This window comes from Phaethon lepturus, unplaced genomic scaffold (assembly GCF_000687285.1).
Source record: "Phaethon lepturus isolate BGI_N335 unplaced genomic scaffold, ASM68728v1 scaffold47804, whole genome shotgun sequence".
In the NCBI taxonomy this organism is placed as follows: domain Eukaryota; kingdom Metazoa; phylum Chordata; class Aves; order Phaethontiformes; family Phaethontidae; genus Phaethon; species Phaethon lepturus.
The window spans coordinates 1-15,210 of record NW_010536434.1 but is presented as its reverse complement, the minus strand read 5'-3'; the positions used below and the strand labels follow the sequence as shown (position 1 = coordinate 15,210).

The 15,210-nt window shown below is 38.2% G+C and overlaps 1 protein-coding gene across 1 annotated transcript; it reads left to right on the top strand.

The window, feature by feature from the left end:
• Positions 1-1,291: 1,291 nt before the first annotated feature.
• On the top strand, positions 1,292-13,496 carry CCDC174 (coiled-coil domain containing 174; the record flags this gene model as incomplete). The annotated part of the gene is made up of 10 exons (XM_010286157.1): positions 1,292-1,396; positions 2,220-2,320; positions 3,873-3,931; positions 4,929-5,109; positions 7,054-7,154; positions 8,688-8,819; positions 9,214-9,308; positions 9,554-9,701; positions 10,758-10,889; positions 12,625-13,496. Coding segments are annotated over 10 exons (1,926 nt in total), but the record flags the coding sequence as incomplete, so codon positions are not given.
• Between the last annotated feature and the right edge of the window lie 1,714 nt (positions 13,497-15,210).

Genomic DNA, 15,210 nt, shown 5'->3' with positions numbered 1-15,210 from the left:
CGGCTCGGTCCTGGGGCCGGCCGCTTCCAGGGAAAACTGTACAGCAGGGCTGTGTTTTCTGCACCCTCGCCCTAACCTCTACCCACTGACATGCACACTCGTAAAAGCAAGGGTTGTGTTGTAAACGCCGTGCGTCACGCCTTCTGACATCACGTCTTGGTTTTGTGAGGTGTTTGTAGGGGTTTAGCCCCTTCACCTTCCTGACCAAGCTGAGTATGCCAGGGCTGGATTTGTCCCCATTCATGATGTAGTGATAAAATCAGGACGTGAGAAGGAAATGTGAATTTGTTTCCTGTTTTTTTCTAAGCAGCAGGAGCTCCGTGTCTTGGCAAATTGACCCCCAGCCCTGGGGGATGATGAGGTGCAGTTCCTCTCTGCTCTCTGGTTGTCTGTTAACAAGAGACTGCTGCGAAACACGTCACATTTCCAAATAAACCGTTAATGTTAACTGTGGGTTGTTGTATATGAGAGATTCAACACTGACTTTTTGGATGATCACTCCTAAGCATTCAGGGGACAAAAAGGGAGGTGTAACTTACAACACTACACATCGTTGTTACAGGGACCTGAAAAGTGAATGCTTTAGTATTTGGGACAAATAACCAAAGTCTTCCCTTTCCTGATTTAAGGTACATCTGTGAAATTTGTCTTCTGTAGGACTTGCAGGGAAAGTGGCACAATATCCTCCTCCAGACCAGGTTTTCTAATGTAATTCCAAGATAATACCCTGCTGGTGACATTTCCTAATAAAAGATGAGATGGGTGTTGGTCCCAGATGGCAATGCTACTTACATATTTATTTAAAAAAAAAAAAATCTGAAACGATACAAACACAGTATACAGAACAGTGGGAAAGTATGTTTTATAAGAGCAAACTATCAATTCTTTCTGAGGTGGGATTTTACTCATGATCTAATGGTCAGAGTTTCCTTTTCAAATTCAGTAGTGTTATTTCATTAGTCCATTTCTATTTGTTTGCCATTGGGAGGCTGTTAAAATTTGTATGGAATTATGTCTCTTTTATTCCCATTATATATCAAAGGATCAAAGATATCTTTGGGGTTTTTTTAAATCGCTAATCATAATTTGCATTCTGTGGTTTTTTGTATATTGTTTGCTGTTAATTTAAGCGTGATCTTTGTGGTCGGATCAGTGCTTCAAAGTTCCACATAGAAATACAGTCAAGTGCACATATAACTGTAAATGCCAGATTGTTTCACTAGAAATACAGTTATTACTTTATTACAGTGACTGATGTATGTGATATTTGTTTATTTTGCTGTTGATGTAGTTGGTAGATCTCAAAGCAGAACTCTTTCGAAAGCAAGAAGAATTCAAGAAAGAAAAGCTATTGAAAGATGCTGGCATCTTTGCAAAGCCCAAAACTTCTAATAAGGTAGAAATATTTTTCCATTGTTGCTTTTGTCATTCTTTCTCCTTAAAGTAAGGAAGTTGATATTCAAATCTAAAGAAATAAATACTCAGAGACGTGTTGCTAATCAAATGTAAAATCTATGTGATGAGGATATTCTTTAAATTTCTATCAACTCATTCCCCAGGGAGCTACAGCTTTTGTAGCTATAGGAAAAGATGTTTCTTTTTTTCCTCCAAGATTTTGTATGCTTCTCTGAAGGATGGAGGATGAGAGACTCTTACAGAATCACTGAACTTTCTTGATAAGTGCTCTGCTATCTGTTCCTCTGTATCATGGTGTACAATAAATAATACACAATTATCTGTACTGCACATTGGTTTTCATTCATTCTGTAGCTTTCTAGCAGTAGAATATAGTATTGCTGCCATATTTGAGACAGGCAGCATTTACAGTGTCAGGCTCTAAACAGGCAAACTGATTGTATTTTGTATCTAAAATGAAGGTAATAGAAACAATTCATACTTTAGTTATCAGGAAGATTGTTCTTATTATTTTTTTTAATTTTAACATCTTTGCCAGAGTAGATTTTGTCTGATTTCTGAGTGCCTTTTTTTTTTTTTTCCCCTCTTGCTTCTCAGCCTGTCCTTAACTAATATATTGTAGTGCAGTTTATGTAGTTTTAGGACAGCAGAGTAGATATACTTTCAAGTCAAACATGTTTAAGATGTTATTTACAAAGTCTTTCATGGTTGATTTCCAAAGTTTACATTATGGAGTTGAAATACTCTTTAATCATTGCCACTTCAATTTTCTTTATTTGTTATTATAAAATTGTACTCTGCAGAAACCAAGCATCTGGAACAAACAAAACACAGGAGTTACAAATCGAGCCGAGAAAGATGTTGAGCAGAAGACAGAAGAGGAGCATATATTAGATAAATCAAGGTAACTCTTGGGCTCAGTAAGAAAGCAAGTTATGCATATTTTGGACCAGCAGTCCTCATTCAACCAACCAGTAAATCCGGCATCAGTTCCATGCTCTTTACCAGCAATGTACAAACTGCATCCCAGCAGTCTTATGCTCTAGGGATATCTGCCCTCACATTATCATAGCTGTCTAACTGTGTCAGGTTAGAGCCAGGATAGAGCTGGTTTTCTTCACAAAAGCTAGCGTGAGGATATGTTTTGGATTTGGGATGAGAAAATGTTGATAACATGCTTATGTTTTGAGTTGTTGCTAAGTAGTCAAGGACAGTCCAGCTTCTCGTGCTGACCTACTGGCAAGAAGGCCGGGGGTGCACAGGAAGCTGGGAGGGGACATAGCCAGGACAGCTGACCCAGACTGGCCAAAGAGATATTCCCTACCATACAATGTCATGCCCAGTACATAAACTGGAGTTAGCCAGGGGGTGGGAATCGCTGCTCGGGGATGGGCTGTTGATCACTGGGTGGTGAGCAATTGCTGTATTGGGCATCACCTGTTCTTGTACATTCCTTTGTCGGTATTATTATTGTTATCACTGTTTTTTTCCTTCTCTCTTGCTGTCCTGTTAAACTGTTTTTATCTCAACCCACGAGTTTTTTCCCAATGCTCTCCCCCCTCCCACTGGGGGAGGGAGTGAGCGGCTACGTGGTGCTTAGTTGCTGGCTGGGGCTAAACCACAATACTGGTTTTTGAAAGTCATCTTTAGAATTAAAAGCCAGGGCAGTGATACATCAGAATTCTGTCGCAGAGTGTTTCTTGGACTAGACAGAAAATGGCTCACTTTTTTGCAAGATTTAACTTATCTTCTGAATTGGTTAGTTGTACAATATGTTGAAAATGCAATTTAGAATCACAGAATCGCAGGGGTTGGAAGGGACCTCTGAAGATCACCTGGTCCAACCCCCCTGTCAAGGCAGGATCACCCAGGGCAGGCTGCACAGGACCGGGTCCCGTCGGGTTTTGAATGTCTCCAGAGAAGGAGACTCTTTTCAATTCAATTTAAGCCATTTTCTGTTTTTCTGTAAGCAGTTCTGAGCTCTTCAAAATTGTTTTCTAGCATTCCAGAAATGAGATAAGATTTTCTCTTCAGTTTCTAAGAATAACTAACTCTGTGTTTTATCTTTCTTTTTTTTTTTTCTGTAAAACACTATTTCAGTATCACATACCTGAAAATAATGGTCTAGCTTCCAATATTTATCTGACAGACTGTAGTAGATAGAGGTGGAGTACTTGTTATGTTATGTTCCTGCGTACTTGACAAATTACACTTAAGATTAGTTCTGTAACTTCACTAAAATTATTGTCAGTATAAATTCTGGAACTGGATATCCGTGTATCTTCAGAAAAGTCAGTTAACGTTCAAAACAAAAAATAAGCGTAAGTCAGCTTCTAGTAAATATTTCAAACACTCCTGGTACTTTCCTGTTCTGTTTATCTAAGGCTAAATTGGTCGTTTGGAACTGTGTTGGGAATTGGTGGGATTGCAATGTTGGGTTTTTTTTCCTTTTTCAGGAAGAAACTAGAAGAGAAAGCAAAGCTGTATGAGAAAATGACAAAAGGCGACTTCCCAGGTGAAAAAAAAAACAGTCTAAAATGAGTACTTATATAAATTTTTTTCTAAAGTTCACCCTAAAAGTTGGCATTTCTGACTGTCGATTTACAGCAGCTACACTATGAATTCACTGCTTGTCTTCTTACATGGGAAATTTTTTTTGAGTTATTATACCAAGTGATTGACATGGGTTATTCTGCTTTGAAAGGGAGAAAAAATATAGGTACTAGAGAAAGTAAAATTACGTTTTGAAGGACAGCCTGTCCTAGTAAAGCACTATGGGCTTGTTCCACTCACTTATTAAGTGGGTGGAATATATTCTGGTTCACAATCTTAGAAGAACAAAATAAATTTACTCGCCGTTATGCAGTCTTTGGATTGCATTGCTGGTTTCCTGTCCTGCATTCTAATTCTTGGACTTTATGGAGAGGAGAGGAGAGGAGCAGAAGTGGAGTCTGGCTGGCCCATACGTGAATGCCAGTCATGCAGCCAATAGGGTTAGATAATTCTAATCTGGCCCTTTCTTCTCTCACTCATTCAGTCCCTTGCAAGACACAGTTATTAAAACAGAACCCAAATCTCCTTGCAGTTAATCTCTAATATTTCCTTTACTAGTGTCCATCTTTGCCACATATGACCCCACCACGTTTCTCTACTTTGTAGAAAAGTACTCTAGTGACTGCTTAACGGCTGCCAACACACCAAATGTTAAGCATCAAATAAGTATTTGAACCCTATACTTCTGAAATAGTTAATGAGAAGGCAATATTTTAGTGCAAAGACTGCAGCCTCTTCTGTATTGTACAGAAATGATTCAGAAATAGAGGTTATTACTGTGGAGCCAATTTATAGTTCCAAGTTTGTTCGGCACTGAATGAGATTTAAGTATTCCCCAACAGTGTGGTCAAAGGGGATTGCTAGCAGCTGAAAAGCTGATTGTGGCTATTTTATATTGATTTTGTGCTCAGTTCTGTCCTTTTCATAGCTGTTATCTAAGAATTGATTTTCTGTGTTAGATGAAGAAACTGAAGATTTGTACCTAGTGGATTTTACTCAGAAGATCATAGACAAACAGCATGAAGTACAGGAACTGTATCAGAGCGAAGCTGCTAGAAAGACTTTAGAAAAAGAGTCAGATGATGAGGAAACTCAACCTGAAATGGAAATACCACCACCTGAGGACCCAGATGATGAATGGTTGGTACTACTGATTGGGCTAAGCTGTCCTGACTAGTCTGTTTCTTGAGAATGATGTGAGAAAATAATTTTATTCTCCAAATTTTTTGTTGTTGTTAATAGTACATATTGAGAAGACGTGGTAACGTTCTTTCATTTCACATCTCATTAAAAGGCAGTCCATCATGTTGCTTTCCTTTTCATGTAGGTAACAGTGCAATAGAATCTACATCCACGATTTTGAGAAATACCAGTCAGGGAGATGTACTATAAGTGAGACATTGTAATATCCTCTCTTATTTTCTTGCATAGCTTATGGGAGTTCTGATTGCAGTATTGATAAAACTCTCTGCTTTGATGTCTTGAATTGAAATGTACTTTAGCAAAACTTAGGGGTTTTATTGTATCCACCTTCCCTTCTCTAATTGTGTGTGACTTACAAAATGAGCAGTCATTTTGGTTGTATGACCTCCTCTTAAAGGAGAGAAACTCCGACTGGAAAAAGAACATGATTTTCCAGCATTTCTTCCGCTGTTTAACTGCAGCACAGCAAATAGTCTGTGACAATTTTCTGTGACGTTCCGAGTAACCACTAGTTTTTCATCCAAGACATTAGGAATAATTATGAAAACAGTCTGACTAAATATTTGCTTTGCCCATTTGTTTAAAATGCTTATGGAACAGAAATTTTACTTCTGGCAATCAATTTAAAACAGCAGTAACCGAAACGAAACAGAGCACCCCCGTTCTCCAGTTTATTAGGCCAAGATAAGATTTGCAATGTAATGGTTCAGAATAAACTGGGAGAATGAATCCAGCAGAGTACCAGAAGAGTGCTAGGTTGGAAAGGCAGATATACCCATTATCAGCATCTTGCTGAAATTCAAGATGAAACTATCAATGAGCGATGGGCTCCAACTGCTTTGTGTCAGAAATTTAAACTGATACATTTTACTGTTCACATGGTGCTTTTCTATCATTGCCTATATCTTACATCAGTGACGTAGTATTATTAATATATTGGCTATCTCAGTGAGACCATATCCTAATGAGGATGTTTGGGTGTTAGCATAATCAATGTTAATTATTCTGCAGTGTTCTTTAGTTACATCTAGTTACATCTTTACTGTAGGGAATGAAGACTTTTTTTTTCTGACTGATGTTACATTATAACAAAAAAACAAAGAGCACTGAGTATATAGTAAGCTTTAGGTATCCTTAGAAATTATGTAAAAGACTTAAGTTACTAAAAGCACAGATCTTTAAAAGTTTGTTTTTTGGGAACTAGATTGCCAGTCATACTTTTTCAGATGCAATATTAATTCTTTTGAATGGGATAATTGAAGCAGCTTGATGCTAAAGAACTTTCTAGTGCTACAGGAAAATAAGTATAGCTTTTAACAGCTTTTTTGACAACTGTAAATTAAGCATTCAGTGCCATAAAGAGTTGAATAAGAAGCACAATGTGCTTCAAAGGAACATTTTGCTTGCATTTTAGTCAGCCTTTGTTATGCTAGTTGAATGAATGCTATCAGCCTATTCTAAATGAGCTTTAGACTGATAATTGAAATATATTGTAGCAATTTCATATCCACAAAAAGTCAATACCACATCATTATTTTCACCGTGGGAAGCAAGTACGAGGCTTAGTTTTATTTTGGTGTGAAAACTACATGACACTAACTTCTGAGCATTTTTTTACACTATGTTATTGCCAAGGCAAACAGCCAGCTCGAAGTGAGATTGAGTAAATGTCTGTGATAAAAGTGTCATATGCCCTGTTCAGAATGTATCCTCTTAACCTGTAGTCTGTTAATTGAATAGTAGAAGAAACTGTCACACCTGGAGGGACTGAGAGGTGATGAACACTCTTTGGAAAGTGTCACTGCTTCTGTCTTCTCATTAAGAGTTCTGTAAATCTGCAAATAGAAGTTCTACATCAAATTTCCTTTGCTTTCATTACAGGGTTGATTATGTTGATTTCTTGGGCCGATCTAGACGCTGTATGAAGAAGGATTTGCCAAGCCTACTTAAAATGGATCAGGAACTTCAAGGGAAAAGGTATGGTTTTTCTAACAGAAGTGCATGTTTCTTGCAGTACTTAATATACGTTTCTTTAATTAGAAGGAGTAGAGGCTGTTCTTTGTTATCCCATTCTCAATCCAAAATTGTTGATGCTACTTTCTCTAGATATACTTCATACCAACTTCTGCTCGTTTACTACACCGTGTCTTAAAAAATAGACAGAGTAGCTACAGAGCAATTGTGCATGACTGTGATTTTATCAAAACTTCCTGTTATAAATTCATGTAGTATTTCAAGGCTTCTGTTTTATTTCACCCTGGCAGTTCACTGTTTGAAATACATGCCTGGTGTATTGGTTTGAAATTGCAACAGAATGGAGGCCATGGATATCAAATAAAAGCCCAAATGAAATTTTAATAAACTACTGAGGCACATTCTTTGATGTAAATGCTGACCAAATCTAAAACCTCACTTACAGAACATAGCTTGCAGAGAAAAGTTCTAATAAATTGACTTGGCAATCTCTCAGATATTTGATGCATCATTTAAAACTGTGGTCCTTGTATGGAAATTGTATTTTATTATACATTCCAGAAAATGCCAGAGAAGTGATTTCTGGTTCTGTTTAACCTGGAAACTGATTATAGTCTTTTAGCAATTCCAAATTCATCGTGGCGTTCAAAGTGAATTTGTTAGATCTTCATTTGTTTGGTTTTTGCTCTTCTGTTAAACAGCTGTTTAACAGCTTTTCTGGTAAAATTATTATGGCAGCACTGAGAATTGTTTTCAGAAAATAATCTAAAGGCACCTCAACTGGGCCTTTACTGTTGCTGAAGTGAAAATTCTTTCACACTAACAACTCATTAGTGTTCTCTGTATTTTAAACATAAATGGAGAATATGAGCGCTTTGAAATTGCAGTGTCTGCATTGATATGGATGACAGTCACTCAGCAAAACCAGCTTTAGCTACACAATGAAAGAAAAAGATCCTGCTGCTTCTCTTGGGAAAACAAAAATATTTCCGATATTGGGTATTAATATTTGGGATGAACTTCTAGGGTAAATTAATGCCTAGCTTTTTTTTTTTTTTTTTTTTTCCTTTTTTTTTTTCCTTAATTCTCTTCTGTTAAATCTGAAATGTTTCTATATGTGATTGCTAGCACCCCAACAGATGCCAATAAAAGTGATTAGTGATTCTTTCATCTCCCATTCTGTGATTTGCTAATAATTTCATAAAGCCTGTAGGAAAGGATGTGATTTTGTTTCAGTCTTTTAATACCATGTTCTACTGGTACCTTGTTTCAGAGGTAGTTTTGTATTCCTGTCTTCACCATGTACCATAGTTATCAATGCTGCATCACTAAATGGTGCCTACAATGATCTATGTTTTGTAAAAACTACAACAGTGGCTCAGACCCAATGATACTTTCACTCTTTGATTCCCTAAAACCTGGTAAGTTCTGCTCTGTAATCCCTAACATTTTTTTCTTTTTTTTCCTCCCTTTTTTCTTTTTTTCCCCCTTTTTTTCTATTTCCCCTTTTTTCTTTTTTTTCTTCTTTTAAATTAGACAAGGTCCTGATGGGAATACTCTGTTATCTGAAGATATGAGAAGAGAACTTCAGAGGCAGCAGTGGGAAAAAGAAGAAGAAGAAGCCCTTAGAAAACCCATGGGACCCATACATTATGAGGACATTCGAGAAAACGGTATACTTCCATACTTCATATCACCTATCTTTATTATCACAAATCAAAGAGATTGGTTTTAAAGGAAGCAAAGGAAGGTTACTTCTTGTGTCTTTATGACAAAATTCAGGTATGTCTTAAGCCACATGTGTAATAACAATTTAAATTACCAGTACATAAATGTAGATTTTTCTCAAATTGTATTTTTCAAATGTCATTACATCCTCCTGTTTTCTCCTTCAGGAAGCTTCACTTCATGCATCACCTAAAACAAGCCTATTTTAGCCATCTAAAACTAATGCAGTGTATGTTTTTGGGAGTAATTTAGTGCCTGAAAGCAGGGTACATGGTACTTGTAGTTACTGTCAATTATAAACTGAGCGTAATTTAAATTTACTGATTTTCTTCATTTCAGAGGCCAGACAGCTTGGTGTTGGTTACTTTGCCTTTTCTCGTGACAAAGAACTTAGGAATAAGCAACGGGCAACACTGGATATGCTAAGAGAGCAGGTATGAGTTTAAAGAGCAAATTGGGGTGTGAGGGCATCCTAGTTTCAGTGGTGGCTGTATTTGATTTGTTGTGTAAGTCTTAGATTAGGTGATGCCTGCGGCTGACTCCAAAAAAATTGGGCCTCTTTTTCCCTGTTGAAACATGGTACTTGATAAAGAATTGCTTTTAGTCATTAGTTAAGGAAGATGTGTAGTTGATTTTAATAACAAAGGAAGATTAATTCGTGTTTTTCTTTGCTGTTAAGACACTTGATCAGAGAACTAAACGTGAGCAGTTAAAAGAAAAAAGGAAGGCTGCTCTAGATGCCAGGCTGTCTAAACTTCGAGCACGGAAGATTAAGAAGTTAAGGGAAGCTGGATTAGAGGAAGAGGCAGAAAAACTAGAGAATGGAGGTATGATCTGCTGCCTTTTTAGGTTAAATACTTGCTATTTCATCTTGTACTGGATTGATGCACAGGCATACTCTTAAGTGATTTAGGTTTGGATATTTAATAGATTTGTATTATGTATTCTATATACACAATTAATATAACTGTTAAGATAGTGTGAGTTCATATAATTGTGTGTAGATATAAAATCATGCCAGAAATAGCATAATAATGCACGTAGAAATGTGATATGTAGATTGTAGGCTTTTTTTGATTCATGCCTGACAGCAGGAGTTATGTTGGTCAATTATGCTGGTTCAGGTTAGAGCTGAGCTACTGTCTTTTTCTTTTTTTAAGATGAGGTGGAACAAAAAGCAGTAACAAGTTAATTTTGATACCATATAATAGACACTCTTAAAGTTTCAGTGCAGACTGTAAATTGGACACACAGCTGACATCAGGATTTAGGATGATGAATTTGAGTTCTAATCCCATCTCTGTCCTGTCTCCCTTATGACACTGTTAGTCAACTTGTACTGTCTGTCTCACACTGTAAAAGGTAGCTAATATTTCACTATGTCAGAATTCTATGCAAGTGATGAATTGTGAAGTGTTCTGGAAACAAAGAACAGTAATGTGCCACTGCTAACTGTTACTGTTGTTCAGAAGAATAAGAATGCAAATAGTTTTCTCCAGTAAATGAAATGGAGATTACATGCTAATGTTTTTATTTTTACCTGATTTTCTAGCTTCAGTATAACACTTAGCACATTCCTTTTTGGGTTATTAGGCAATAGATTTTCAGCGGTCTTTTTGATCCAACTAGAAAGCTAATGAAGTGTCTCTTGGTAGATAAGCTTCCTGATTGTCTGGCTTATCCATTAACTTTTCTGAACTAATATGCAGTAATTAAAAAAAAAAAAAATCACCTCCCCACTCAGATGCATTATTAGGATGAAATTAGATCGCTAGTATGAGCTCTATAAATGCAAATAACTCTTGCTTCCTATTCCTCCTATGAAGTTCATCTAGATTTTACCCCATTAGTAACAAAAACTACTATCTCTTTCTGTAACATAGAGTTGAAAGGCGTTACTGATGAACCGGAAGCTCCAAGAGTTACTGCAAGTAGAAAGGTAGAGGTTGTCATCCAGGAGAGAAGAGATACAAAGCCTGGCGTGCCTTATGTCCGAGAGTGGGATAAAGGCAAAGGTAAGGAAATATAGATTCAGAAACGTCATTTGGAAGCAGTGTGCACACTGCTATTTTAATTTCTATTTTGTGACAAAGTATGGTAAGACAGAGAAGCAATTAAATACTTTCTCCCTTTGTATTGCTGACTATCTAGTGGCCAGCGCAGTGATTGACAACGCATGCCTTAGTGCCAGTAGCTGCTCTAATGTCCCCATAATGTTTTCTTCTGTATGAGTTACTCCATTTCTGGATGATCCAGAGATGTTGACAGAATGACAAATTCCATAGTTCCGTAAGATTTATTGTCTTTTGGTGTGATGTTTTCCTTCTGTAGTTTGTGCTATGTGATGGCAGGATGTATTACACTGAAACAGGTACAGGATCATACCAAGAAGTGATGCAAGCAGAGACCACTTCAGTGCCAATGTCCCATCTTGAAGCATCTTCCTTATCACAACATCAAGTGATGGCTCTCTTCTAGATCCTTCCCAAACCCGTTAACTCATTTTGCATCAGTTACCTAAGCTCATGCACATTCTTGTAGTCTGATGCCTGACTTCTATGTAGAAGCAAACAAGGAATAGGGAAAGCACATAAATGTCCACCTTCTTTAGTACTCCTCTAAGAGCAGCATTCCTATTCTGTGCAATACTGATACTACCAGCTTCTATTTACTTTTCACAGTCTCTCTTTGTGTTCAGTTAATGAACATTGTTGTGAGGGGAAACTGTGGTTCCATTAAAACCCAAAACTTTCAGGTCCTATCTGTTAAATCTTTATCCTGCCTGACACTGTTTTTTTTCCTACCTCTGAGGAATCCTAGTATCTGATTGACACTCAAGCAGCACTGTACTACACAAAAAATATTACACTCGGAAAACAGAGGACAGTTTACTCTAAAATGTGAAGTAAAATAACAGTGGTTCACTGAACATAAATGTAACACAACCATTTAAATGAGCTTAAGAAGGGGTAAACAAAAATCCTCACTCTTAGATGCTTTCCTCCTTACTGTTTCATAATTTTTTATATTTTTACCAAAGCAAAGGAAGAAGTCCTGCTCTGATTGGGGCTCTATTTTGCTACATCAGAGAAATGTGTAGCCCTTCTGTGTCAAAATTTTCTACTTAATTCTTTTAGAAGTCTTGGTAGACATTAATACTGAAAAGAATTTTACTGGGTTTATAGAGAGTAGGCTTGGGGGACATCTTTGGAATAGGTTTGGGGGATATCTTTTTAGTTGTGGTAATCTTGAGCTGTCATTCCATTGCAGTACTTCAGAACTATTTTTAATCAGAAATCGGCAGCTGACATAGTAACTAGAATATCTACCACTTCTATTGAAATAAAGATGTTAATGTTTTTCACCTGTGCCCACTAGAGATAATCTTACCATCTCCATCTTGCAATAACTAAGCTCTTAATGCTTTGATTGGTTTGTATTTTGATTCAACCCTAACTAATTAGTCATTTTTCATAACGAATGACCATATTGTTAAAGGATCTTAAAGTGACCAAGATGAGTTACATAGGAGATGGTGGTTATCTTTAATGCTCAATGCTTTCGTTCCTGCTCTGTAAAGAAAGTGGACTGTCAGCTTAGCCAGCAATCTAGTACTAGATGGAAAAGTAACTTCAATGGCTTTACACAGCTGCCTTTTCTCTGTTTGCTGATTTGTTTTCCCTCCTTTCTGACTGATCTTCAGACATGGAAATCTATATTCAATCTACCATTTTTCCCTGTTTCTAACAGAATTGATGTTTGGCCAATGGTCAAAGAAACAGGAAGAACTCAGAGATGAACGAGATCCAGAATTTGCGCCACCTTCTGATTACTTTATGGGACAAAAGAAAGACGATAGTTACAGAAGTCAGAATTTGAATAGTCCTGAAACCTCCTCTGAAAAACTAGAAACAGAGATGGCACAAAAGCAACAGCTGCCATCAGTGCAGGCCAATGGCAGCAGCGCTGAAGATGTGCCACCGTCGGGGCAGGCTCACCACAGCAGTGTTCAAGATGAGTCAGCATCAACAGAGGCCTGTGGCAATGACACTCAAGATGTGCCATCATCAGCGGAGGATGACAGCAGCGATGATGAGGATATGCTACCATCAGCACAGGCTTACAGCTATTGTGCTCAAGGTGTGCCGCCGTCAATGCAGGCTTACGGCTATGGTGCTCCAGATGTGCTGTCATCAGTGCAGGCTTACAGCTATAGCACTCATGATATGCCATTTCCAATGCAGGCTTATGGCTACAGTGGTCAAGGCATGCTGCCACCAATGCATACTTATGGCTACAGCACTCATGATACACCATTTTCAATGCAGGCCTATGGCTACGGCACCCAAGATGTGCCGCCAGGAGTGCAGGCCTGTGGCTGCAGCCTGCAAGATGTGCCACCAGGAGTGCAGGCCTGTGGCTGCAGCGCCGAGGATCTGCCGCCAGGAGTGCAGGCCTGTGGCTGCAGCGCTCAGGATGTGCCACCATCGGCACAGGCCTGTGGCTGCAGCGCTGAAGATGTGGCACCTTCAGCGCAGACCGACAGCAGTGATACTCAAAATCAGGAACAACTTTACCAAAGTTTAGATGATATGCTGTCTTATTACAGACAAGTGACTTGAACTGCGCAAAAAGATAAGCAAGAATCGTGATCTAAAGAACTGAAATAGAATTACCTTCTCTGCAAGAATACTATTTTCTCCCATCTGGAAAAAATAAGTTTCTGTAAGTAGATGAAAATAAATCTCCTGGAGACCTAAGCTATTTTACATCACAGCTGTACTTTTGCTCTCTTGGTTCTTTTTTTTTTCCCCCTCCTCATTATAATTACGTGATTTTTTTGGCAGTACTTAATTAGTTTAGTACATACTTCATTTTAACTCTTTGCCACTTACACTTGAACTTTGGGGTATATTGATGACTTGCTTTCAGAAGATGAACTCTTCCTTTACTCTGTCACTCCCCAGATAGCTTCTGGTTTGGAGGTACTGTAAGTTCAATGATATCTGTAGAAACAGTACTGAAATGGCAGGCCCTCTGCTGCCAAATACAGAACAGTTTTAGGAAATTTGTTACCTACTTATCTCCTGCCTTTAGGAAGCGCAGAATATTACCTAGTGAACAGTGGTGGTTCACATGATTGTAATGGCTTCTGCATTCCTGAGGTCTGTATATAACTCGTAAGTCTGTAAAGCAAATTAGAGTTGGGAGAGACATTGCAGAAATCAATAAATAATGATTGTTAGACCAAGAATAAACACTTCACTGAAGTAGAAGTCTTGACACCTGAAATTACTGTCTTACTGGTTTAGAAAACGCTCTCATAATTCTCCAAGTGCATTTTTCTTCCATCATCTATTACATTTATGGCTTTATTTTATTCAGTACTTTTTTCCCCAAACTTTTATATTGGAGTCATTATATATAAAAGCAGACCAACCTCTACCAAGCAAGCTTTTATTTCAGAATCTTAGTAAATGAGAATAATACTTATTTACCATGTAGAATATTTTTAGTTCTGAAGGTAATTTAGATAGCCTCATTTGTATTTTAAAAGCTCATACAAGGATGTGACCTAGAAAACCAGGCTAGAATGGGCAATTTCATAGATTACACTGTGTAAAGTTAAATGACAATGATAATGTCAAAAGAGTGAACATTTGAACTAAATAGTGAACATTTGAACTAAATAGTGAACTAGCCAAAGAGACAATGTGCTATTCCTGTGTGCTTCAGTCAGATCTCAGGCTACTTTGCAAAGCCTGGTGAACAGCAATGTGTTCAAGGTGACTGAGCAACCTTAGCAACATGCGGACCATGTTCCCTGTCTCCAAACACTGTTTTAACCTCAGCTAGTAAACACATTTCCATCTCTCCTCTTTCCTGTTCTGCTGGCTTTTGCACAGGAATTTGCAGAGCAGGAATAATACCTCACAGGGAGTAGCACTCCACAGAAGCACCAATGGTGCCCTTTTAAAGGCACAAAATACACCAGTCTTTTATCCTTAGCAAATGGTTATGAGACTGGAGCATTAGTATAACTCTAGGTTTCTGTTTCTCTCAACAGACCTAGAACTTGAGGATAGTTAATGGCCACATCCACCCAAAATGCAGAGAAATCCTTCGATGCAAAGGAACAGGCCCAGGATTACAAACTGAGGCCCTACAGAAAAGCATCTCTCTTACCATGCTAGAGAAGTTCTGACTGTTGGGGAGAGGGTGGCCCGGTGGCGGGTGGCCCCGGGCCGTCTGAGGGGCGACCACCTGCCCTCGCACCTCGGCGTGAGGCGGGAGCCCCTCGGCACAGGGCGCATGCGCAACAGGCGGAGAGGCGGG